This window comes from Loxodonta africana, chromosome 8 (assembly GCF_030014295.1).
Source record: "Loxodonta africana isolate mLoxAfr1 chromosome 8, mLoxAfr1.hap2, whole genome shotgun sequence".
NCBI classification, from domain to species: Eukaryota; Metazoa; Chordata; class Mammalia; order Proboscidea; family Elephantidae; genus Loxodonta; species Loxodonta africana.
In genome coordinates this window covers 115,137,021-115,163,859 of record NC_087349.1, presented here as the reverse complement: position 1 = coordinate 115,163,859, position 26,839 = coordinate 115,137,021, and the positions used below count along the sequence as shown (strand labels likewise).

General features: G+C 38.9%; 1 protein-coding gene across 1 annotated transcript in view; it reads left to right on the top strand.

Moving 5' to 3' along the window:
* Positions 1 to 26,839, top strand: part of ABCA13 (ATP binding cassette subfamily A member 13) — a 572,876-nt gene that overhangs the window by 409,873 nt on the left and 136,164 nt on the right. The window contains 5 exon segments of the mRNA XM_064290236.1: positions 1,397 to 1,486; positions 6,218 to 6,287; positions 12,023 to 12,141; positions 13,931 to 14,018; positions 18,073 to 18,181. Of these exon segments, the coding sequence (XP_064146306.1) occupies positions 1,397 to 1,486; positions 6,218 to 6,287; positions 12,023 to 12,141; positions 13,931 to 14,018; positions 18,073 to 18,181 (476 nt within the window).

Sequence of the window (26,839 nt, the reverse complement as noted above, 5' to 3'; positions counted from 1 at the left end):
CACATAAAATGTGGAAGCACTTTTGAATGTGGCATCAGGATTGAAGGAAGACTAATTAACAACTCTAGATATGCAGATAACACAACCTTGCTTGCTGAAAGTGAAGAGGACTTGAACCACTTACTGATGAAGGTCAAAGAGTACAACCTTAATATGGATTACACTTCAACATAAAGAAAACAAAAATCCTCACAACTGGACCGATAAGCAACATTGTGATAAGCAGAGAAAAGATTGAAGTTGTTAAGGATTTCATTTTACTTGGATCCACAATCAATGCCCATGGAAGCAGCGGTCAGGGAATCAAGCAACATGATGCATTGAGCACATTTGCTGCAAAAGACTTCTTTAAAATGTTGAAAAACAGAGATGTCACTTAAGGACTACAGTGCGCCTGACCCAAGGCATGGTGTTTTTGATTGCCTCATATCATGTGAAAGCTGGACAGTAAGGAAGAACAAAGATGAATTATGGTGTTGGTGAAGAATTTTAAATATACCAGAAGAATGAACAAACCTGTCTTGGAAGAAGTACAGCCAGAATACTCCTTAGAAACAAGTATGGTGAAACTTTGTCTCATGTACTTTGGACATGTTAACAGGAGGGACCAGTCCTTGGAGAAGGACATCATGTTTGGTAAAGTAGAGCACCAGGGAACAAGAGGAACACCCTCAAGGTGGATTGACACAGTAACTACAACAATGGGCTCAAGCATAACAATGATTGTGAGGATGGTGCAGGGCTGAGGAGTGTTTCCTTCCGTTGTACATAGGGTCGCTATTAATTGGTACTGACTCGACAGCACCTAACAACAATAGCAAAGGGTGGAATGTTATGGACTCAATTGTGTCCCCCCAAAATATGTGTCAACTTGGCTAGGCTATGATTTCCAGTATTGCACGGTTGTCCACAATTTTGTCATCGAATGTGATTGTTCTATGTGTTGTAAATCCTAACCTGTATGATGTTAATGAGGCAGAATTAGAGATGGTTATGTTAATGAGGCGGGACTCTATCTACAGGATTAGGCTATATCTTGAGTCAATCTCATTTGAGAGACAAAAGAGAATTGAACAGAGAAGAGAGAGACCTCTAGCCACCAAGAAAGGAGTGCTGGGAGTGAAGCATATCTTTTGCACCCAGGGTCCTTGCACTGAGAAGCTCCTAGACCAGAGGAAGATTGGTGACAAGGACCTTCTCCCAGAACTGACAGAGAAGGCCTTCCCCTGGAGCTGACACTCTGAACTTCTAGCTTCCTAGACTGTGAGAGAATAAATTTCTCTTTGTTAAAGCCATCCACTTATGGTATTTCTGTTACAGCAGCACTAGATAACAGTATATATACTAACATATACTAACAACCTCCTCTTTAACTCCTTTGTCTTTCCATGCTCAGCAGCAAGAATGATGACCTGGCCCTGGCCCCCATGCTTTTGAGGAAGTTCGGAGATCAGGATCTGCTCTGTGCCAAGTTAAACCCAGACCTGTAAGTATGCAGTGCCCTATGCAAAAGCACAGACATTGAACACATAACATGTAGACTGGGGAGGACTATTTCCCTCCATGACTGGTTATTCTATGACACAAATGTACACAACATGACATGGACTTTAATCTAATACACAGGTGATTATTGAATGGGGCTAATAGGTGTTGCCATATAAGATGACCTAAAATAAGCTACATAATTGTCCCTTCCCTTTCTTCATAAACCCACACTTTGTAATGTTGCAAAGAAGTGATTAATAATTAATATTGTTTAAGTTTCTTAATAGAAGACAAAACTAAAAAGAATAAAGTAGCAATTAAGTACCAATTATGTAGTGACTTGTTTACTTTTAGGGAAAACTTGTTCCTATGAAAAGATTATAATTTTATAATAATAATTTGTTTTTGACTGAAGGAACTGAAAAGGTGAATACCATCCATTTGGGGTGAATGACTGAATATTATTTTTCTACGATTTGAAAGTATGATAATATAGGGATAACTTTTTCATGAAACTTTTATAAAACATGCCTTTCTTCATAAATAGTTCTTACTGTCTATTTTTGCTTGACTGTTATTTACTGAGGGTCCAGTATAAATAAAGTGCTGTGGTGGGAAGCAGAATTCCTAAAGAAAATGTCCCTGGTCTCAGGGAATTTACAATGTCAGGTAGGACAAGCGATACAAGTGACCAAAAACCATAATGATGTTTTCAGTGCTAAAGGTGTATATTTTAAAGTAATGCATATAAAAACCAGATAGTAATGCAATATTGGCAATATGTTTTCTAATTTGTATGGTACATTTTGCCCAGTTGTCATGTTGGTAATTATGTAGAGACAGTGTAAGTACTAATGGTCTCAGTAAGGAAGAATTAACAGAAAACTATGTCATTTCACTTTAGTCTTCTGTTGCAAAACAACAACTAAAAAAAAAAAATTGATTTAACCAAGTACAGGCTCTCCTAGTGACGTTTTTATTTTCCTCTCTTCTAATGAAACATACAAAATTTAAAATACACTTCCATCTCAGAAATTGAAGTGTAACCCAGGGCCCCTAGTGGTCCAGCCTGGGCTCAGAGTTGCATGAAAGAAAGAAGAGCTGGCAGAAAGAGATATTTCTTTTATCTCATTTCTCCAGAAGAACAAGAAGTAGAATAAACGTGTAAAAGACAGCAGAACATATTAAAAATTCTCTTTAGATAACTATTTTACTTTCTACTACTTTTACAAGTGCAGCAATGGCTTCCGGTTTCTCTCTGTTCCCCATTGTTCCTTCTCTTCAGTCCAGTCTGCAGGCAGCCTTCCTTGTTTGTCACCTCTGCCCTTTCTTCTGCCTTCCTGGATCTGTGTTTTTTTTCATCTTCCTCCCTCTTTTCTTTGTGAAATCCAGGGAGTCTATCCTTAACTCCTTCCCATTTTGTACCTATTTCTACCCTTTTTTCCTGGTCAGCATAGCAAAAGGCCTGCGGGAATGGGGTGCTGCATACAAAGAGGTTGTGAATACTTACATTTGGAACAATTTCTGTCCATGTAACACAAACAGGGTTTAATTTACTAAGGTCCCAAATTAAAGCAAAAGTTCTACCTATAACAAGTACATTTCCCTCTGTAAGTGTAAAACATTATTGATTCAATAATATCTAAATTTTCTCTTCCTGGTGGACTTTGGAGCCCTGATGGTGCAGCAGTGCTTAAGGCCTACATAGGGCTGCTAACCAAAAAGTCAGCCGTTCGAATCCACTGGCTGTTCCTTGGAAACCCTGTGGGGAAGTTCTACTCTTTCCCGTAGGGTCGCTATGAGTAGGAACCGACTCTACGGCATTGAGCCTGGCTTAGGCTTGGTGGACTTTAGCAATTGCTTGATTATTAATTACAGGAAACATTTTCAAATAATAGATTTGATTTTGCTTATAGGTTGTTTTTAGGTTGAGATAGTCAACTCTAAGCATCACACACAAGGATTCTATGTTGAACTTCTGACTTTTATCTCATTTTCATACAGAAGGCAACAAAGAGCTCCAAAAAAATCTATTGTAGTATAAATCTGACTGAAAATATAAGCTTTCTCATAACAGTAGATGGTATGAAATTTAAATTTTAAAATGTGCTAAAGTTGCCAAGTTTTAGAAGCAGACTGGTAGATTTAAATGTTATTTAGCTTCGTTTTAGAAGGTGACAACTCCACTGACAATTTTGCTTGTTATTTCTGAAGCACATGGCCACTCCACCATCCCACTCTTGTTAATGTTTTAATACAGAGCAAAAGTGATAGTTGTTGTTAGGTGCTGTCAAGGGTTTCCAAGGAGCGGCTGGTGGACTTGAACTGCCGGCCTTTTGGTTAGCAGCCGAGCTCTTAACCACTGTACCACCAGGGCTCCATATATTTCTATTTAAGTTAGAAAGGCACGTGGAGAAAAGTTGAAAGTTCATTTTCATAATTTCAAGAGAATCACTATCATGATTAGGTGGCAGAAATGTGATGATGGATATTCTCAGCGATCTCATGTTTCTAGTTCTTGGGAAACATTGGAAAACTCACCAGCCTTATGGACTCTCATGATGTGGGAGCCTGGCATGACTGGTGACAGGTTCCCTCTGAGGGGACTGAAAAGATGAGAGTTGAGGCCAAGGGTCAAAAGTGTGGAGAATGTCTTACATCTGGTATCACATTAAAGTGGTTTAGAAGACAGGTTCTGGAACCAGGCTATCGCACTCCAAATCTCAGCTCTGCCCCCTACAGCCTATGTGACTTATCCTTTCTCTGTTTCTGTTTACAACAATGTGCCCCCAGTTCTATAGAAAGAGTACTGGTCTACTGCAAACAACAGGGTAGCCCCTGTGGAGAGCTCTTGTTCTCTCTAGGAAAGTCTGTGTGTCTTGGAACACTACTCCCAAGAGAATAGCTCCTAGTAGCATCTCTCTCTCTCTCTCCTCCAGACTTGAAATGCACATTAGACTATTAAAAATCCCAGGCAACCTTTCACTGAAGAAACCTGTTTAATCCAGTCTTTCCAAACCCAAAGAACCAAGTGACCTCTTTTAAGGCATATTTTTTCTGAAACTATAGAGTCCCACTGAAGACTTTTAGGGAAATCAAAGGCATATATGTTTAGGTTCCTAAAATCTGAAGGCATGTTCTAAGTAGAAACATCTGAGTTGCTAACATGTCATCTTTTCTTTCTGTCCCTTTTATGAATACTCATAGTAAATATTTTGTTTGAACACAAAAACTGCTGGAGGCTGGGAGATCTTCAAAAATGTAAAAAATCTGTTAAATACCATCACTCTGATGCTCAAACATTTTTACTTATAAAAGGAAGCTAGGGTGAGAATAATGAAGAATTCGGAAGACGAAAAATAATTTTTAAGGTTATCCATTAAGTTATAAGCACTTGCTAAAAGTCGTCTAAGGCACGTATCTGAAGAAAAAAGGGTCTGCTGATTTTAAGAAGCATAAGCAGAGTCATTTATTTAAAAATAATTATCAGGTATGGTCATCTGCTTAAAATATATAACTCTCTTAGGTTTTATTTACATGTTAACTTCTAAGTCCCAAATTGGAGTCCGCATAAGCTAATTAGCCTAGAAAGTATTACTGGGGAAGCTTTAGATTATTTTTTGATATTTCAAAAAATTAGTTAGGAATTGTACTTTGCTAGTCTGGTTAATAGAAATGGCAAATTTTTCTTTGGACTGTTCTTTTTTCAACTGGGTGTTGTAACTGGTGATCTAGCTCGGCTGCTAACCAAGAAGTTGGCAGTTCAAACCCACCGAGCAGCTCTGTGGGAAAAATGCCTGACAGTTGGCTTCCATAAATACTATAGCCAAGAAAATCTTGGGTAGTTCAGCTCTGTCACATGAGCTCACTATGAGTTGGAATCAACTCAATAGCACCAAACAACTACATCTCATATTGAAGTAACACTGTGAAGGGCAAAGAGAGGGCTTGGAGGTCGTGGCTGACCCATTTTTACACAGTGTGATCTCAGGCGACTACTTCACTTTTCAGAAACTCTATTTATTCCTCTGCAATGGGACTATTTGGGGATTTTGATAAAAATATCTGAGTGCTTATAATTCAGGAAATGCCAGTTTCTTTCCTTTTTTCCCAATTTTGGAGTAACTGAGAATAATTATCATTATTAAAGCAACTTTAGATTTGCAAAAAAAATCAAAGCATGGGCCCAAGAGGGGGAAAAAAAAATATACAGGGACTTTGGAGTAAAAGTGGGTTTGGAAATATTACTACAAATTGTTTCCAAACAGTTTTGTTGCTCAGCCTTTCTTTAAGATGGAAATTTATTGTGTGCTTTTTTTTTTAATGGAGATTACTGTGTCATGTCATGAAAAGGAATTAGCAGCTCATTGTGATTATTTGTTGCTTCTTGGGGTTGAAGATACCTGGCTTTGAGACTTGGAGCCTCAGGGTTCACAATAAACCCCACAGTCCCCCAGTGAACGGCACAGGGAACCTCAGTCTATATGTAGCACAACGAACTGAGTGAACAACATTTAATATAATGGAAATACTGTCATTGTAATAAAACATTGTCAGATTAACAGCTCAAGCTGTGAAAACAAATGTTAGAGTGCTGCCTCTGAGGCAGTCGGAGACGGTTGTCTTGTGAATTGTGTTCTAGTGAGATGGGCTTCTCTTTTATGTGGAAACACGACAGCTTTGTAATCTGAGAAATCACTCTGGTTTTTTCCTTTTTTTTTTTTGTTAGGACGAATTCTTCATGCTGGCACACGGATCCCTTTTCTTCCTCAGAACTCCAGGATGCGTGTGGCTGCCGAGTAGGTCTTTTGTACTGTTTTTGCCCTTCTTAAGGTCAATCAACATCAAGCAAGAAAAAGAAGTTTATTCCATCTATAAAATGTTCATTTTTTTGTTTATTAAATGATTCCCCAAGATTTTTGGTTTACTTGATGAGCTGTTTTGGGGGAAAGTTTTCATCACATGAAATGAACATTTATTCCATACAGATGTTATATAGACTCCACAGGGTCTCTCTGATTCATTACCTACACAAGGGGTCGCTGTGCGTTGAAATCGACTCCACAGCACCTAACAACAGCAACACTGTTTGTTATCATTACCATCACCAGTGGTATTTATTAGGGAAAGGAATCTTCTTCAATTAATAATGAGGGAGCTAGAATTGCTCTGGGGGTGGGAGGGGGGTGGATTTTCTGAAATTTCAAGGCAGGGTGATCTTGAGTTTACTGTCAGATTTTTATATGAGTTCCTAGAGCTAGGTATTAAGACCACTTGGCCCTTTAATTATGGTCGATTATACGAAAACATGTAGATGTAGGTATTTGTGTCGGGGTCCCTAAGACCACTTTCTGGCTCGACGATTCCTTAGAAGTCCTCATAAGACTGAGAAAACTGTTATACTCACAGTTATGGTTTATTACAACCATAATGGATTTAGACTGAATCAGCAAAAGGAAAAGGCATATAGATGAAGTCCACGAGTGACTAGAGGCAAGCTTCCAGCTGTCTGCTTCCATCCAGTAGAGTCACAGGGGGATAAGCTTACTTCTCCCAGCAATGATGTGTGAGAACACATGCAAAATGTCGCCACCTGAGCCTTGGTGCCCAACGGTTTTATTGGGGGTCAGTCAGTGGCATGCAGCGCCTGAGTGACTGATCTTAGCTACTCAGTCTTAGAATCCAAAGTGATACAGCATAGCTCAGGGCATCTAACATGCAAAAATTGGCATTCACTGTAAGTCACATTGTTAGCATAACCTCTCTTGTGAAACTGGTACAGCATAGCCCAAAGCCTCAGGCATGCAAAAAGACTCTTATTAGGCCGGATATTCCAAATGCTCAGAAGCTATTTCCCTGAAATGAATCAAAAGCCAGTCGTCTGGTAAACAGGCCTTTCTTTGGCATGTACAGGGCTTGAGCAACCTGGGCTCTTGAGGTAACCCTTTAGTCCACAGTATTCCACTATTTAAGTGAAGGCACAGCCATCTACTTTGTGAAGGAGAATGAACTGAAATGTATTTGGAAAACTCATTGCTATTCATCTCTCAAAAGCTAATTAACAAAAGACATGGCCTAGTAGCCACAATCAACAAGAAAATACAACATTCCTGATTTACAGAAAAAAGGAAAACAAATAAGCAAACAAACATCTTAATTTAATCCACTGATTATTTGTAAATTAAATGGCCACATGAAGAATGTGTTTTCACCCTTTCATGTATCTGTTCTTAAACACAATCTGTTAAACTCTTCAGAGCATTTCTATTTAGTGGACCATAGGATAGCACTAAGTAGAAGCTTCCTAAGGTTTATTGGAATCAGATTGGGTGCCAATAATAAATTGATGAAGAAATATTGGAATTTTTGATTTTTATGTTTCTAAGTGTGTATGCCAGAAAAAAAAAAAATATTCACATGAAAAAATTCCATGGTCAAATATGTTTTATAACAAAGCTGTATAAAGTAGTATTAGGTGGGGCCCGTTGCTACAATGCTTCTAAGATGCTATAATATGATAATGTATAGTTGAGTTGATAGGTGGTGAAAAATATGAGCATTTTTGGCAAATCATTTGACTAAAGAAGACTTTTTGTGTGTGGCACCTGTATTGTCCAGGAAACATTTTGTGGAATACTAGTACACGCATTAGGAGTCAAAGGATATCAGGAAAGAGAATTGAGGGGGAACTGATAAAAGTCCCAAGGAATGGGTATTGCTAATCAGGGCTGGCTTGAAGGAGACACATACAAGGGTGCGTGGAAGGATGGCCAATACCAAAACCAGTTTATTGGTCTTTAGTAATTTCATTGAACCCCAGTTAACTCTGTTTTTTACCAAAAGTGAAATATTTCTTTCACCTTAAATGTATATTTGCTATTCAGATCCTGAATGTGCCAGGATATGCCTATTTCCTTGTATATTTATCAATTACACTGTTTTTCTCACCAAGCCTACAAAAAAGTTAGTTCTACTTCTGAGGGAGAAGACATTATTTTTAATATATACCATTAGAGAAGACTTCAAGAGGACCTGGAATTGAACTGTCTCTGAAGGACAAACAGGATTTTTTAGGGTTTAAACTCTTGTGGATAATAGCAACAATATGACCAAAAACTTAAAATGAGGCACAAGTGTGGCCTTATACAGAATTGTTCAAGGGTGTATTTATTTCCAAATGAAAGCAAACTGCCTGGACTAAAATATATATATAACTTTATTCTTTTACAGTTCTGGGGTCCAGAAGTCTGGAATCAGTGTTACTGGACCAAAATCAAGGTGTTCCCTCTAGGAAGTAACATTTAGAAGTTCTAGGGATTATGATTTGATGCCTATAGGGACCATTATTCATCCTGCTATAATCTATCATTTGACCCCTAAAGATACACATCCATCCCACACACAACTGTATTCAATCCATGCATCTCTAAAAGTCCCAACATATTAGGATATCAAATCAAAAACCAAAATCTCATCTATCAGCCCAAAAGCCCCAAACCTCCTCATCTAAATAAGCTAAATCACATATGGATGAGATGCTGCATATGAGCCACCCTGAGGCGAAATTCCTCTCCATCTGGGAACTTGTGAAACTAGAAATCTGCTTCAAAAATACAATGATGGGATAGGCATAGTATAACAGCTATGAAAACACCAAAAAACCAAACTCATTGCTGTCGAGTCAATTCTGACTCATAATGACTTTGTAGGACAGCGTAGAACTGCCACATAGGGTTTCCAAGGCTGTAATCTTTATGGAAGCAAACTGCCACTTTCCCCTGGAGCATCTGGTGTGCTCAAACTGCTGACCTTTTGATTAGCAGCCAAGCACTTAACCACTGCACCACCAGGGCTCCTTATAATAGATATATACATTCCTGTTCCAAAAGAGAGAAAATGGAAGAAAAGTGTCCTTGGTTTCAATCAATTTTAAAACCCATCAAAGCAAATTTAATTAAGCTTCAAGACCTGGAAGTAATTCTCTGTGGCCTGAAGCTCTGCCCTCTAAGCCTATGGCTTAGGCCTCTGCCTCTGCTCCCACACTCTAGCCGCTGCACCTGCAGCTCTGCCCTTCAGGTAATCCTTCCTTTTTCTTTAAGAATAGCACATGTTTGCAGCTGAGTAGTTTTATCATGCTGTTTCCTGCCTGCAGAATTTTGGGAGTCTAACAACAGTTTTATCTTGTTTCTTCCTGTCTCTGTTCCTTTCAGTCCCAGCTGGCAGTATTTTGGCTGATAAAACATTCTCAAAAATTTTGTGGCTCTCCTGTGTGTGTCATGGGAATTCACACCATTAGACAACAGGCACCTTAACATATCTTTTCTGGATAATACCATCTCTATTCCTGGCTTCAGATAAGATAGTTGAGGGAATTCATGAGTTACAAAACTAATCTCTTTGGCACTAGCAAAAATTATTTAGCTACACTCTTGGCCTTCTTTCCAGAACACATTTTCTTAAGTGAATCTCCTGGTATTAGTGTTTTCCTTACAATCTGCATAGGCTGAGAATTTTCTGTATCATTGACCTGGTACTTTTGTGCTTAAATGTTTTACCCTCAAAAGTTCTTTCCTGCCTTGTTTTACTGTAAGCATCAAGAAGAAACTAGGCCACACCTTCAATATTTTCTTGGAAATCTTCTCAGCTAAATATACAAATTCATCATTTACTAGCTGTCTCCACACAACTGTAGTATGCAATTTAGCTAGGTTTGCTGCTATTATAGAACAAGGATCATCTTTCTTCTCATTTCCAGTAGCATGTTCCTCATTTCTTCCTACCCCTCCCTAGAAGTCCCTTTTAGCATTCACATTTCTATCAGTGCTCTATTCATGATGATATATGGATTCTCTAAGATGAGATAGGCTTTCTTTACCATGTTTCTCACTTCCTTCTGAGCCCTCAATAGACCTTTAACATTCATATCTCTACCAAGAGCCTTTTCTAGCATGCTATCAAAATTCTTCCAGCCTCTACCTATTATCCTATTCCAAAGCCACATCTACAATTTTAGGTATTTGTTATAGCATCCCACTTCTGGTACCAAACTCTGCATTTGTTTCCCGGGGCTGCTGTAACAGATTACCACAAACTATGTGGCTTAAAAAAAATAGAAATTTTTTCTCTTGCAGTTCTGGAGCCAGAAATACAAAATCAATACCAAGGAGTCAGCATGACCACACTTCCTCCAAAGACTCTCTTTCTTGCATCTTCCTCTTCTGTCTTCCTGTCTAATCTCCCTTTGCCTCTGTTTTATAAGGGTACCTAAGATTGTATTTAGGGCCCAACATTACAATCTAGGATAATCTTCCCATCTCAAGATCCTTAACTTAATTATCTGCGAATTCTTTGCTATATAAAGTAAAATTTACAGATTCAGCAGATTAGGATATGATTGCTTTAGGGGTCATTATTCAGCCTACCATAGAAGGTATGTTTAGAGAGAATGAAATAGATGAGATTAGAAGTGACTGAGGGCAATTTGTAGTGGACTTGAATTCTTTATAAGAGTTTGAATTTTTCAGCAAAGACATCATCTAATGAAAACAATATTTTTAAAAGATGTGTTTTGATGCAGTAATAAGGTAAATTGGAGAAAACCTAGAGGTATGCAAAATATAACAGTTGTTATATTAATCTGTGGGTGAGATAATTAATTTTGGCTGAATTATAATTGACAACTATTATTATTCCTTTTAGCATCTTCCCCAAGCCTTTCCATCAAGAACCTAAAAGTAATACCTTAAATTTATATACTTCTTACTTTGCCATAATTCTTTAATACGTATCTGAGCCTACAACAAGCCCTTGAGTTAAATAAGGCTATTTTTATTTCCATTTACAAGTGAGAAAACAAGCTCTGAAAGCTGAAGTGAAAAGTCCAGAGACAGAGTCATTTCCTTGACTTGTAACGATTTCAGTACATTATCTTTCCTAAATTGTTCTGACAGATGGAAACACAGCATTAGGAGTCTGATCCTTGTCTGTGGCTGGGCACACGCCATGTGTAACCTCCAATCTCACAGGATTTTAGTGTTCTGGGGAGCACTGCCTTATACTTTGGTAATTATTTCATGATTCAGACATAAATTATTTCTTCTCCAGTGAGCAACTGGAGAAGAGCTGTTTGATTTATACTTTAGGTGTTCATGAAAAAAACACTTTCAATTCCCCTTCTTCTCATCCTCCCACTAGTTGCCTCTGGCTCTCAGGTTTATCAAATTCAAGATCACACCAGTGAAAAAATTATTTTCTCTTTTTAGTCCTTACCAATCAGCCCAAACATACATACAGAAAAGGTTTCGAAGTCTTCAAATAATCGACTGCTAAGGTCACAGAGTAATTCTGATAGAATCTTTAAATATAAGTATCTCTTGTAGAAAGTTTAGAAACTGGAACATATAAAAGGCCATAGACAATTTGTTTTTGAAAATCGAAACTTAGGAAAAGTTAAATTTAGTTTAAAGTCATGTCGGTAAACCTCTTTGTCGTTTATAAATAAGTTTCTGTTTTATATCTTTGAAAAAAATGACAGAAGTGTCCAAATGGAACCCCTGGAGCTCCCTACCTGAAGAACAGCCTGGGCCACACTCTGCTGAACCTTTCTGCCTTCAGTGTGGAGGAGTATTTGCTGGTGGCTTCTGAAAAACCCAGGTGTGTTCAAAGCAGTTGCTGTTTTTTTCTATTCGAATTGCTTTGGAAAACCTATTGTTTCAAATTCTAGTGTTCTTAAAAACTCAAAATTCTACTACTAACTTGGTGCTCATACAAATTCTGAAGAAATACTGCTGGCCTTAAAATTCCTGACTGCTGACTTTTACTCTCGGGATGGAGGACAGAAATCATGTCAATTGAGATTCAGTCAATGATGGAAGAAAGGGGAGCCAGAAGCATTTTATTGCTTTTGTGTATAAGAGCAGATAAGTTAAGCATAATGAAATAATGATGCCCTTTTAGAATTCCCTCTACCATGCAGCATCTAAAATGGAACCTGAGTAACACCTTGGTGTCTTACAATCCCTCTAAGGTAATTTTTAGAAAAACTTTTGTGCTGAATTTTTCTTCAAGTCTAAGGGAGTGAATCTAGATAAAGGAGCTAGCAATGAGTGTTTCTTATTGCTTTAAACCAGAGTAACATTCTCCACACAATGAAATTTCATATATCCCAAACACACAGCAGTGCTTCACATTAAACGCATACCATAGGCTGTTTACATTGTCTGGGATAACCCACCCTGCCCTTTATATGTCCACTCTTTAGCTTTGACATCCCAGGAAGTCAACAGCCTTCCTGAACACCTGCCTTGTTGTTAGTTACCACAGAGTTGGCTCTGATGCATGGTGACCTTATGTATAATAGAACAAAATGTTGCCTGGTCCTGTGTCATCTTCATGATTGCTGGTATGTGATGGGGACACCTGCCCTACCATAGGTAATTTGCAGGCCCCTCTTCTGCTGCTCCACATCTTAATGCCTTTAACAGTGCCCTAGAATCATTGGTTTTCTTTTCTATCCTATATGGTTAGCTTTTGAAGGTGGGTAACTTGGCACTTAGAATTTAGAATGGTACGTGGCACACAAGAGGTGCTCAATCAGTGTTTGTTGAATGAATGAATGAATTAAATTCAGCCAAGTGAGAATGCACCATTATCCCTTTACCTCAACTTTTTCAGAGAACCATCTTCTACTGGCCTTTACTAGGGTAGGGACCCTATGACAGAAGACTGCTCTTCATTCTCCATTTATCTAGAAAGTAGAAAATGAAGTTCAATATGTGCCCATATTTCTAAAGTCAAATATCTGTTGCTAGCTGAATATGTGCCAGGAACTGCACAGCCCATGGGATATGGAAATAAAAGATACAATTTCTACCCAGGAGAAATGAAGCTTCATAAACTAGCAAGTAGACAATTTATAGCCAGTGTGGTAAATGATACAATGGAAATGTAGGGCATGATGAGAACTCAAAAGAGAAGGAACATCTAACCCAAGTGAAGTATTCTGAGATGCCTTCCTGAACAAGGCAATACTTGAGTTGAGTATTAAAGAAGCAAATCTAAGGAAGACAAAATATCACAATGACTTGGTGGCTTAAAAGATCATGACTAAAGTGTAAGAAATTCGGAGTGGCTGGTTTATAGGGGAATGATCTTAATTAAAATATAGCACTGATGATTAAGATCATATCCTTTACATGGCAAGTGTTTGCTAACATGGTAAGTTTGGAGGAGTATTTACTGATAGGGAGAGCCTCATCAATACTTTTTACATAAGCAATGACCTTACTGGATGCCTGCATGCCTGGCACTCTCCATCAGCTCACAGATGATGAACGTTCACCTAAGACTATTGTAACTATTGTGACTGGTAATGAAACACACTCTGATTAGATGTTTTGAATCTCTCTAATTGAAGAACTAACACAGTGTTTAATATTAATAGGCTTGGAGGTTGGTCTTTTGGAGTGCGAATCTCTGATCAAGTTGAAGACGCCAATTCAAATATATCAAAACCAAAAACCCTGGCAAAGGTAACAGATTTTTTTTTTTTTTTCCTTCTGTTTTCAAAAGTCTTGAAGAAAACTCAACATTCAAAGATCTATTTGGGGCATGGGAAGAACTACATCAAATCCCAGGGTTTATTACCGTGAAATAAGAATAGTTGTATAGAAATATTCCCTTGAAAAAGAAAAAAAAAAATTTTCCCTTAGACTGTAAAGAAATATAGCAAATAGGTCATTGCTTAGTGTTAAGACAGAAACTCACCTAAGAATCTAAACCAAATGAGGGGATATTCTGTTTTTAAAGACATCTATACTCGGGATAACTGGAAACATCATGTTTCCTTTGCAGCAAAGGAGTTCTTCCATACACAAAGTTAAACTCCTCATCCTCCAGTGGCAGATGGATCCATAACTTACATGATGAAAGCAGTGTTATGCAGGTCTACCCTTATGGCCCCTGACTTTTCCAGCCCTGCCAGCATTATCCCATAGGAATGAGAAATCACAGCGAGGTTTATTCAGAGATGAAGAAAGAGGACTGAGGATTACAATGCCTAATCCACCAGTAGAAATGGAGAAGTAGTGAATACCAGAGACTTTCTAAGGATAAAAGTCAATAAAACCTTAAGATGAGGAAGGATGAATGGGAAAACAAGATGGCATCTGATTGAGAGAGAAACTGGAAAAGAGGAGATTGTGGGAGGAAGATCAGTTTATTGCTGGATATTAATTGTTAGTTTGTTAAAAACGAAAAGCAAGCAAACAAACAAAAACCTTGCTGTCTAGTCAATTTTGACTCATAGACACCCTAAAGGACAGAGTAGAACTGCCCCATAGGGTTTCCAAGGCTGTAATCTTTACCAAAGCAGACTGCCACATGTTTCTCCCCCAGAGTGGCTAGTGGGTTCAAACCACTGATCTTTTAGTCAGTAGCTGAGCGCTTAACTATTGTGCCACCAAGGCCACTTGTTCATTAGGAAGGACATCAATATAGAAAGTGCCATAAATGATTTCTTTCTATATAGTGTTGGTGTTGCATCTACTGGTAAACCTATCATGTAACTAATGAAATAAAGACGATCTGTGTGAGTTCAGGAAGGCACCCTCCCTGCTCAGTAGTATGGACTTCTTATGGTTTATGTAAACCTGGCAAAGTTTATGGGGGTTAGGACTTGTGCCTGTTGCATATTCACTCTGCAGAATACAGGTTCTTGAAAAGGTATTTCACAGTGTGTTCCTTCACGAAGTTTTTCCAGTCATTGTGTGGCCTATTCAGAAAGCGCTCCTTCAGTTGACGTTTCTTCAAATGTGTTTTCCGTTATAGGTAGTGAATATGAGATTTATAGCTTGAGACGAAAACATCAAGATTCATAGTTTGATAGGGAAATAACCTAAAATACATTTGCTGGATTTTTAAACATAACCGTTGTATTGTTAGGTGCCATTGAGTCATCTCAGACTCATAGCTATCCTATAGAACAAAGTAGAACTGCCCCATAGGGTTTCCAAGGAGCAGCTGGTGGATTTGAACTGCTGACCTTTTGGTTAGCAGCCAAGCTCTTAACCATTGTGACAATGAGGTTTATTAAACATACTGTGAGGCCATTATTAAATTGTTAATTTGTAGAAGGAATATATTCATTTCCTCTAAGGATATTTACCTTCTTAATCTAAATCCCAAACCTTCTTATTTACAGTGGTTTTATTGTGTCTAGGACATGGCAGTGAAGGCTTCCCCAGATCTCTGGTTCAGTAATGAGGGTTGGCAATGATTCCTGTGTTTCTCTGACACCTGTCTCATTTTGTCTTTGTTTAGACATGTCTTCTATCTTAACATCTTTGAACAGTGATTATTGAAGCTTTTAATGTTGTTTGACATATACTGTGCCAGGCACATGAGGGCAAATGAATTCTATCTGGGCCTTTGGGGAGTTGGAATGAACTTCTTTCCAGAAGGCCGAGTCATCACAGTATGGCAGTAGGGTATAAAGGGCAATCTCTTATCTGAAATACCTACTGGAAGCTACCTGTGGCTGATGTCAGGTTAAGTTATTGCATTAAACTTCCAGTAATTAATGATGAGCCTTTTATTTTAGCCTTTAGGGTACTTTTCTCAAGACATATCCTGTATAATTTGCACAGTGATTCTGAAGGGAAAATGGAAAACTTGCATACAAATATGCTTAATGTATGATTCATCATATTGTAAAAAATCTTTCATTGAACTTTTATGAGTTATATCATTCACATTTTGAGTGTTTAGTTTATTTAATCAAAACATCTTTTAGAACATATGCCCTTCCGATGGAGCCACTGACCACATTCCCCTTCCTGGTTTTGTTTGTTCAACCACTGCCTACTGAGCAGAGTTGGTGCCACAGTACAGAGGATGGCACGTTGTAACCCTCAGTGGTACTGTTTTCAGTTAGAATTTTGTGCTATTACTTACGCCTTCTGATATATAAGGTATGTTTTGACGTGTCATAATACTTTCTTAAAAGGAGATTAACTTCCTCTTTCATTTGTTGGTATTTATTGCTTCCTAACTGATGGGTTGGCAGGGAAAGAAATCCCCTAACTTATTTCCAGAACACAATCCAGTGTTTTAGAAAGCCATTTTTGGGAGAAAAAAAAAAAGAGCTGTTTGAAGCCCCCAACCCCATCATCCCAGCTGAGGCAAGCTGTCAACCAGACATGTGAGCACATCCATCCAAGATCTGCCCAGCCTGGCCTATAGTAGTGGAACCCAGCAGATTCGCGAGCTGAGTGAATGTTTATTGCTGATGCCACTGAGGTTTGTAATTATTTGTCATACAGCATTATTGTGTCAATAGATACGTGATACAGAAATCAGTACTGGAATGAGGTGTTACTGTAACAAAAACTGAAAATATGTGACCTTGGTTTGGAGATCAGCAATGGATGACAATGAGGCAATTAGGGGGTGCTGGAAATATATAAGAAAACTCTTATGGAAGCTGGAAAAATGGCAAGAAAACAGCTATGGGTGACTCAAAACACTTTGCTAAAATTGTTACTGCTGGTACCTTTAGAGACAGAAATTGTGTCCAGTAAACTTTCTAACTAGGACATGGATAACTCTAGGCAAAATGTTGAAAGACATGGCCACAGAATGAAGATCAAGTCAAGTGTTGTGGCTGTAAGACCCTTTGTTAGATTACTGAAAGAATACTGGTAGTGTTAAGTGACACTCTCAAATGGACAAAAGGGCTTCAAGAGACTCCAAAGGGTGTTGATTCTCAGCACATTGACATTCTCAAAATAGCTTTCTTCAGGCATTCACTTTCGGTGTAGTAGCTCTAATTCCATAAAAGAAATTATCAATCACAGTAGACAACACTGTCTAGAGAAATGAACTCTCCTAGCAACTGAATTAAGATGAAAATCTGTCAGTTGATTATGTTTCTTGACCAGCTTTCCAAACTGAATGCTTTTCTGCTATTTTTCATTAAAATATTGATATTTTGAAATATAGATATAATGGCTCAATTAGTATTTTTTATGGTACCTATTATCCCAACTTTAATAACATTATCCCAACTTTAATAACATTGTCTTTCTCCTATTTTCTCCTGTATGACAGGCATACTACTTTATTCTATGTGCTCAGCAAATGTTCAGTTCAATTTATTTTTGAGAAATAATGTTCCATGTTCAGTTATTAATTTGAATGTAATTTTTTTTTTTTTTTTCTGATGGCCTTCCATGCTTTTAATTTGCAGGTCAAATTTCATTAGCTTACCAACTGAGAAAGAAAAAAAAAAATGATAGGCTTGGGTTCCTTTTTCCCTGTGAGAATATAATTATACAGCAACATTCACATTGGTTCTGGGGAAAATTAATCTATTTTTAACTGTAAATTATATGCTTGAGATAAATATAAAATTAGTAGACTGGAATTTACTGCTCACCGCCAGCCAGGAAGGCACATTATTTTGAGTCCCTCATTCAGGTGCTGATGAACGTAATTGGCATATGCATTCCATTTGTCCAAGAATAGCTGACAAATGGGCTGAAGAGCTAATTTTATGAGAGGCATTAAATTATCTTTCTTTTTTAGGTGTGGTATAATCAGAAGGGTTTTCATTCTCTACCTTCCTACTTAAATCATCTAAACAACCTTATTTTGTGGAGACACTTACCCCCTTCTGCGGACTGGAGACAATATGGTAATGTTATTTTTCATGCATTATAATTCATTACTTCTATAAAACATAGCTTTTAAAAGTGAAAGAAACAGACAAGACTCTGAATAAGAATGTGAAGAATGGTGGGAAGGTTTCTATTTGGGCATTCAATTCATAGATAAATACTTATAATGTTGTAGGCTCAATTTTCCTCTATTTGTGTGCCATTAGAGGTCTTCACCTTCTTGCAACTCTGACCTCATTCATAAAATGACCAGAATAAAAGGTGACCTGAGTGTTTTTTCTCAAAATTATTTTATTCCATGACTTTAATATTTTAGAAGTGATTTCACTTTTAGAAGACATTATTATACGGAATGTTATGGAAAATACAGACTACCTGCCTGCATTATTATTGTGAAGGTGAACACCATGATTTGATTTATGCTGGACACCCAACTCATCAATTATCTGTAATGATTGTTGATTCACTATGCTTTCTTACTTTGATAATGATACAAGTCCATTTCTGAAATCTAGAGTTGTTTGTTGGTTACAGGAATGTTTATATATTTTGCTTGGTGTCTTAGTTATCTAGTGCTGCTATAACAGAAATACAAGTGAATGGCTTAAACAAATAGGGATTTATTCTCTCACAATCTAGGAGGCTAGAAGTCCGAATTCAGGATGCCAGCTCCAGGGGAAGTCTTCCACTTTCTGTCAGCTCTTCACTTGGTCTAGGAGCTTCTCAGCATGGGGATCCCAGGTCCAAAGGACATGTGCTCCTGGCTCTTCTTACTTAGTGGTAATGAGGTCCCTGAACTGCTCCTAGACCAGGGGAAGATTGATGACAAGGACCTTCTGCAGAGCTGATAGAAAGTAAAAGATTTCCCCTGGAGCTGACATGCTGAATTCAGACTTCTAGCCTCCTAGACTGTGAGAGAATAAATCTCTATTTGTTTAAGGCATCCACTTGTAGTATTTCTGTTATAGCAGCATTAGATAACCGAGGAAGAATTTGGTACCAGGAGTGGGGTGCTGTTCTAATATATACCTAAAATGTGTAAATAGTTTTGAAAATGTGAATGGGTAGAGGGTGGAAGAATTTTAAAGTGCCTAATAGTAAAAACTAAAATTCCCTAGAAGAGACTGTTAGTGGAATTATGGATATCAAAGACAATTCTAGTGAGGACTCAGAAGGAATTGAAGACAGCTGTTACACTGGAGGCAGCACAGAGAGCAAGAAACAGTTGAAGAGAAATGGCAACAGCAGAACCAGGAGATCAGTGCAAGACAGCACTGGAGCCCACTCACAGAGCAAGAAAGCTGAGTGCCTTTTCTCAGGAGGCTTCCTGGAGGAGTGTAGTGCCTCCAGGCACTTATGGGTGGAGCTAGTCTTGCTGACCCATGGAACAAGAGAGCTGAGTGTCTTCTGACTGAAGTTTACAGGTGGAGTAGGGTGCCTCCAGGCACTTATCAATGAAGCTAAACAGCTTTGGAATACTTGCCCCAGCAGGGCAGACACAGGCAGTGAGGCCTAAGGGATCAAGAGGCCAAGGAACCAGGAAGCAGAAGCTGAAGAGACAAAGGGGCACAGATAGGGGACCTCATACCACCAAGAAAGCACTGCCAGGAGCAGAGCATGTCTTCTGAACCTGGGGTTCCTGCACTGAGAGACTCCAAGACCACGGGAAGATAGATGACAAGGACCTTCCTCCAGAGCCAACAGAGAAAAAGCCTTTTCCTGGAGCTGGTGCCCTGAATTCAGACTTCTAGCCTCCTAGGCTGTGAGAGAATAGATGTCTTTTTGTTCAAGCCAGCCACTTGTGGTATTTCTGTTATAGCAGCACTAGATAACTAAGACACTTAGGTAGGATAAGTGCTAAGTTAGTAAATTCATTCAGTTTCTTAAAAAGAGAAGAAAGAAAACAGGCATATGAGGAGACAACAGGCCATATCCGTCATAGTTTATTTACAAAATATCTTTGTTGAAACATTAATTCACATGGAAATAAATGCTAAATAATATGTTATCACTTTTTCACAACCTTATCTCATTTTTCCACATTTATTTTCCCTTTTCTACCAATTCTTTTATATAAAATTAATTTAATTATTCGTGGCACTGTGATTATTTTGGAATGCTAATGGGTAACATTAGGAAATAATAATAGTAGGAAACCCCGGTGGTGTAGTGGTTAAGTGCTACGGCTGCGAACCAAAGCGTCGGCAGTTCAAATCCGCCAGGGGCTTCTTGGAAATTCTATGGGGTGGTTCTACTCTGTCCTATAGGGTTGCTATGAGTCGGAATCGACTCGATGGCACTGGGTAATGGGTAACATAAAAATAAAAGATGTATATGCCTAGAAAGAATGCAAATGAAGTAGAAAGTCATTCAGAGGAGGGACAGCAGAGGGACATTGATTAAGGGTCTGAAATGTATTAGAGCACGTTAGATATTTAACATCCATGTTCTCATTTAAGTTACATATCCATTTCGTAACATGGCAGGATTTGCCCACTTCACTGATCAGGAAACTGAGGAGAAATCACCTACCAGCTACGGCTCTAAGAAAGTTCAGCAGTGGAGCCATGGTTTGGCTCTAGGTCTAGTTGACAACAAAGTCTTTCCATTTCTACTATATCAAACTGGGAGGCCATTTATGGCAGGCATGGATGGAACATGCTTCATGAAGGGAGTCATTAACATTGGACCTTCAACAATGGACAGAAGTTTGGCTGAGGTCAGGATACCTACCACTCTAGGTATTAGCAATGCAAGAGAATCACAGTGTGTGCTCGGTTATATTGAGGAGTCCAGTTTGGCCACATCATAAAGGTGAATATAGAGGGATAATTGTAGATTTCTCTGAGAAGATCTTCTGGTGCCAAATTCTGCTTGGTCTTGACTAGCAGGATAAGAAGTATGGACTTTATCCAATAGACAACGAACAGCCTTTTTGTATATTTGGAAATGAGAATAATATTATCAAAGTAATGTGTTAGATAGATTCATCTGGAAGCCATGTATTAAAGTGGGGAGGTCAGGCAGCAATCATGTAACCTGTCAGAAAGCTGTTACTAACAATTTAAAGGGAATCCGGCCACAGCCGAGGATGAATCTGGAGAAAGAAATAATAAATTTCAGAGAAAAAAATTTTTTTTTTTTTTTTTTATTTCAGAGAGATGGGAGAAAAGGTTGAGAGGGTGGGATTCAAGAAAGGGATAGGAAAGAATTTAAATAACTTGACAACTAAACAGGTAGAGGAAGACTGTAAAGGATCTAAAATATCAATCTGAAATTTTTAGAATGAATGACTTACTGGTCAGTACCGACGACGCTGTAAGAAATAAACTAGGAGGAACAGTCATTTTCAAGGAAGGGCAAGGTGATTTGTACCACTTCAGATATGCTGAGCTTGAGTCACACAAAAAAAATGGAATTGCAGTAAGGTTCAGAAAACTGGAGAGATGAATTCCTTAGAGTGGTCATGAGTAAAAACCAAGAATTAGCCCAAACCTTGATAAAAATGATAGGTAAAGCTAGTCAGTGAGTGAGATCTTGCATGGACCTGACAAAGATGTAGAAAAGACGAGCACTAAAGACAGAACCGTGGGAAGGAGACAGAGATATCATGGCCACAAAGCAGGAAGATAACGACGCAGAGACCCAGAAAACGAAGAATTTCAAGAAGGAAGGAGCAGGAAAAATTTTCAAATATTCTAGTCATCAGGAAGAGTAAGAATTGCAGGAACTTGGTTGGTGACTTTCCAGAGAGATACTTCAGCAGACTCATAAGGGTGGAAATCAGAGTGAAGGGAATAAATTAGAGAGAGGCTGTAAAGGAATTAGATACTAAACAGATAAACTCTGCTTTTTGGAATCTTGGCTGTGAAAAGGAGAGAGGAGAGAAACTCTGTGTGTGTGTGTGTGTGAATGAGGAATAATTGAAGGTTTTCGTAGGCTGAGGGAATGAAAAGGGGTATATTTAATGTTTAAGGGAGAAAGGAAAATTGATAGATCAAGATGTGGAAAGAGGCAGAGAAAGAACTCAGATGAAGGGGTTATCTCTGGAAAAGGTGGGCACCTCTTCATGTGATAGAGGAGGAATGAAGATAAACATATGGATGAAACTTGTGAAACGTGGATGGGAGCTGTGGAACTTCATGCCTGCTGGCTTTGAATTCTATTAAAAAAAAATTAAATGGAGGCAAGGTTGTCTGCTGAAGCTAAGGGGACAGAGGTGGACCTGGACAATTAAAGAAATACAGAACACTTTGGGTACATCTGATATGGAGATTATGCTAGGGAAAGAGTAGAGATATGTGGAATTATGACTGAAGGTTATAGAGAGGCTCAGTTGAACAAACCATAAATTTTCAAGGAAAGGTCAGCAGTTTGAATCCATCAGATGCTCTTTGGAAAACCTAAGGGCCAGTTCTACTGTGTCCTATAGGATTGCTATGAGTGAGTTTGGTTTTTGTCTTATAGTCAGCATGAAGCCATGAATTTTTCATAGTGATTTGGAATTAACATGAATAAGAATGGATGAAGTCTCAAAGAAGCAGACAGACAAAAATTGAAATGCTTCATCACATGCTCCAGACCAGAGAGGAAGGCAAATAAGATTAGGAGCTTCTGGCTGATGAGGGAGTAAAGGGGGCCAGATGTCGTGATGTGGATGATGAGCTGATGGAGTAGGAGAGAGGAGAAGATGGTGACAATGTGGTAAGGGAAAGAAAGATCAGAATTTGAGATCAGAAAAATACAAAATCTGCAGCTCACTGATCGAGCAGGGTGCTGAAGTGGAGTGTTTGAGGAAATACTGCCATGGACACAGGCATCACTGACAGTCACAATGGGAAATGGAGGTACTGAGAATGGAGGCCATCCAGTCATTCAGTAAGAAGAGCAAAAACTGGCAGGCAGTGGTTCTGAGCTGCTTTGTCACATAGCATACACCTGACAGACAGACAGTGGTTACATGGGGGCCGCTTCTGTGGGTCACACCAAATTTGATGAACCACTAACTGGAGCAGAAAAGTAAAATCAAACAGCAGCTCAGATGTATTTACATATTTAAGTATTTTAATAAGGAAAAATAAATATATAGCTAATCCAATATTTTAAAAATTTGAACTTTATTTTTAAATTAGACTCTGTTCTTCCTGTGTCATGTTGTTAGTTGCCATGAGTCACCTCCAACTCATGGTGACCACAGATACAACAGGTTGAAATATTGCCTGGTTTGTTACCATCTTCCCAATTGTTGGTAAGCTCAAGTCCATTGTTGTGGCCACCTGTGAATTTTGAGCACCTTCCAACCAAGGGATCTCATCTTCCAGCACTATAATGGACAATATTCTGTTGTGATCTGTAGGGTTTTCAGTGGCTAATTTTTGGAAGTAGATTTTTCAGGCCTTTCTTCCTAGTTAGTCTTAGTCTGGAAGCTCTGCTGAAAACTGTCTGCCACAGATATTTAAAATATTGGTGCCATAGCTTCCAGCACCATAGCAACACACAAGTTGCTACAGTATGACAAGCTGACAGACTAGGAGGGTGGTGGATACCTCTTCTACACAAGTAACATTAGAAGCTAAATAAATAAATAGCAATGACAGTGAAGATGGTGTGGGACTAGGCAGTGTTTTGTTCTGTTTTACACAGGGTCGTTATGAGTCAGAACTGACTCAATGGCACTCAACAACAACAAATAAATATGTACTATTGAAAAATAAGAAAAGTAAATCTTATAAAAATGTAGCAATGCATAGGGTATAAGATATAAGGTTTTGGAACACAATTTCATGTGAACTTGCAATGGCAGGAAATAGTCTTAAGAATTTTAATAGAAACCATAAGATGGTCAGCCTCCTGTAATCAATAAGATGATTAAGATGATGGACTCATGCTTTCTTTAGTGGAGACATGTCCTGAAAGAGTGGTAGCTGTCATATCCTCTGCTTCCTCCATTTGCACCTTTCCTGGTTTTTGCTTCCATCGGTTTCCTGGAAAGGCTGGATTTTTTCTGTGATTACAGAGGCAGCAGTGCCCTCCACTCAATGGATGTTAGATGAACCAGACCATACTGTCACAGAACTTTCTGTTAATGTGCTTGTTTTCCACAACTGCTCCTGATCCTATTAAAGACACTGGCTCCTGAGAGAAGGTGGGCTTTAAAATCAACCCAAACTGGATGCGTGTCCAAACCTGAGACATACAGTGTGTTCTGCAGAACAGGCTATGTCAAGTGAGACCCCAAGGGTAGTTGGAGGTGAATGGAGTGGGGACTGGAAAAGAATGGATGGAAAGATAGGGCATGTAGAAGAGAATTTCCGGCAGAAAGAACGCCATGAAAAGGCTGGGCCCAGAGGTGTAGGAACCCACCACAATTTCTGTCAAATGGTCCAGCAGAGAAGTGCCAGGAGAGCTGGGGGTGTGGGCTGAGATGCCACAGAGACTTCATTGCAAAGGAAGAGGGTTAAGAAGGGTTTTAAGGAGCCAGCAAGTGTCCTGGCTGGGTATGCACTTGAGCAAAATGAGAAGAGCAGAAAGAGAATGAAAACCATGTAAGGCAGAGCCTATGAGGTGGAAGAAACCTGTGGGATGAAAACCAATGATCCAAAAAAAAATTTCACCTCCCTAATGAGCCCTGGTGGTGCAGTGGTTAAGCATTCAGCTGCTAACCAAAGGTTGGCAGTTCAAATCCACCAGTCGCTCCTTTGAAACCCTGTGGGGCAGTTGTACCCTATCCTGTAGGGTCGGTATGGATTGGAACTGACTCAATGGCAACAGGTTTGAATTTTAATGTCTTGGAAGAAGTACAGCCAGAATGCTCCTTAGAAGCAAGGATTGTAAAACTTCGTCTCATGTACTTTGGACATGTTATCAGGAGGGATCAATCCCTGGAGAAAGACACCATGCTTGGTAAAGCAGAGGGTCAGTGAAAAAGAGGGAGAGCCTCAATGAGATGGATTGACACAGTGGCTGCAACAATGGGCTTGAGCTTAACAACCATTATGAGGATGGCACAGGACGGGGCAGTGTTTCATTTGGTTGTACATAGGGTCGCCATGAGCCGGAACCAACTTGATGGCACCTAATAACAACAACAGCAAAGACAGAATATTGTTCCTCTTAAAACATATCCCAGCTCATGTGAGGTTGATTTAAACAATCTAAACCTTAAATTTGACTCCAGATATGAACCAAGTCTTGTAATAGCTTGGATCACTGGATAGTGACTCTTGGTCTGGGGGCATTGGAATAATGCCAAATAAACTGCAATTATAAATCAATTCTGTCCTCTATACTGTGCTCCCTGGGTGTTCCTGACCAGGCTCATTTCAGAAACATCTACGGAAGAGACGGTGCTCTTTGCTTTGTTGAACAGTAGTGTTGATGTGAAAGATCTGTTTAATTTTAGTAATTAGAAATTTTGTTAGAGGTATTTTTATTTGTTTATATCAAGATATCAGTTCTAATTTGACTTGTTTATGACATAATCATGGAAAAAGAAGAATTGTGCAATAAATGGGAACATACAAAGCACATCAGAGCCTACTCTGACACACGTGGGGTCGCCGTGAGTCAGAGTCGACTCCATGGCAACTGGTTTGTCAGAGACCAGGGATTGAAAGGGCAGGGCAACAATGAACTTAAAAAGCCTGTGGTGTATGTCAGGTCCAATGCAGGGTACTTCATATACTTTATCTCATCTACTTTATGCAGCAGTTTGTCAGGATGAGGACTGTTTTTGTTCTTACTTGGCAGATAAGGAAACAGGCTTAGGGATGCTTAGTGAGTTGCCCAAGACCACCCAGCTTAGTGGGAGAGAGAGCAGCAATTCAAACACAGGCCTACCTGGTTTTTTTATCTTACTTTTTAAAGGTTGTGTTTGCTCCATCTACGTGCCACATCTCTTGTATGTGTAATGATTTTTATTATTAAAAAAAATAAAATAAACACACACACAAAACACAGCACAGCAAAACTGTGTGTTGTAGGTTATTATCAAAATATTGATGGAACGTTCCTGTCAGCAGGGCTCTGAATAGAAATATTTCTCACTTCCCTTGACGCTTATTCTTATGGGAAATGGACAGAGTCAAAACCAGTAGCTTATTGATCATAATGAAACAAACACACACCCTGACATGGGATTTGGTAAACCCTTGGACAGCAGAGACTGTGTATTTTGCTCTCTGTTTTAGCCTAGCAGCAGCACAGCTCAGGCTCAGAGTGGTATCCAGTCAGTAATGGCAGAATGCATAGATCACTGGTGCACACAGACACGCATTATACTCTCAGCACTGAAGTTCTGTGGAAGGCTCTGAAGATATGGACATCTCATTGTAGAGATGAAGAGACTTTCTGAACCCTGGTTGAGGACACCTGGTAAGAGGACCCAGGTCTAGCCAACTTTCTACGCCCCGGTAGGCTTGTAGCTTGTCAGGTCCCCTGGTATTTTTTTTTTTTAATTGTGGTTAAATATATACAACAAAGGTCATGTATCAGGTGCTCATTGGCTAATTTTCAGAAGAAGATTGTCAAGCCTTTCTTCCAAGTCTGTCTTTGTTTGAAAGCTCTTCTGAAACTTGTCCATGGTGGGTGACCCTGACGATATTTGAAATACTGGTGGCATAGCTTCTAGCTTCATAAAAAAAAAAAAAAAAATTATTTTTATTTTTATAAGCAAC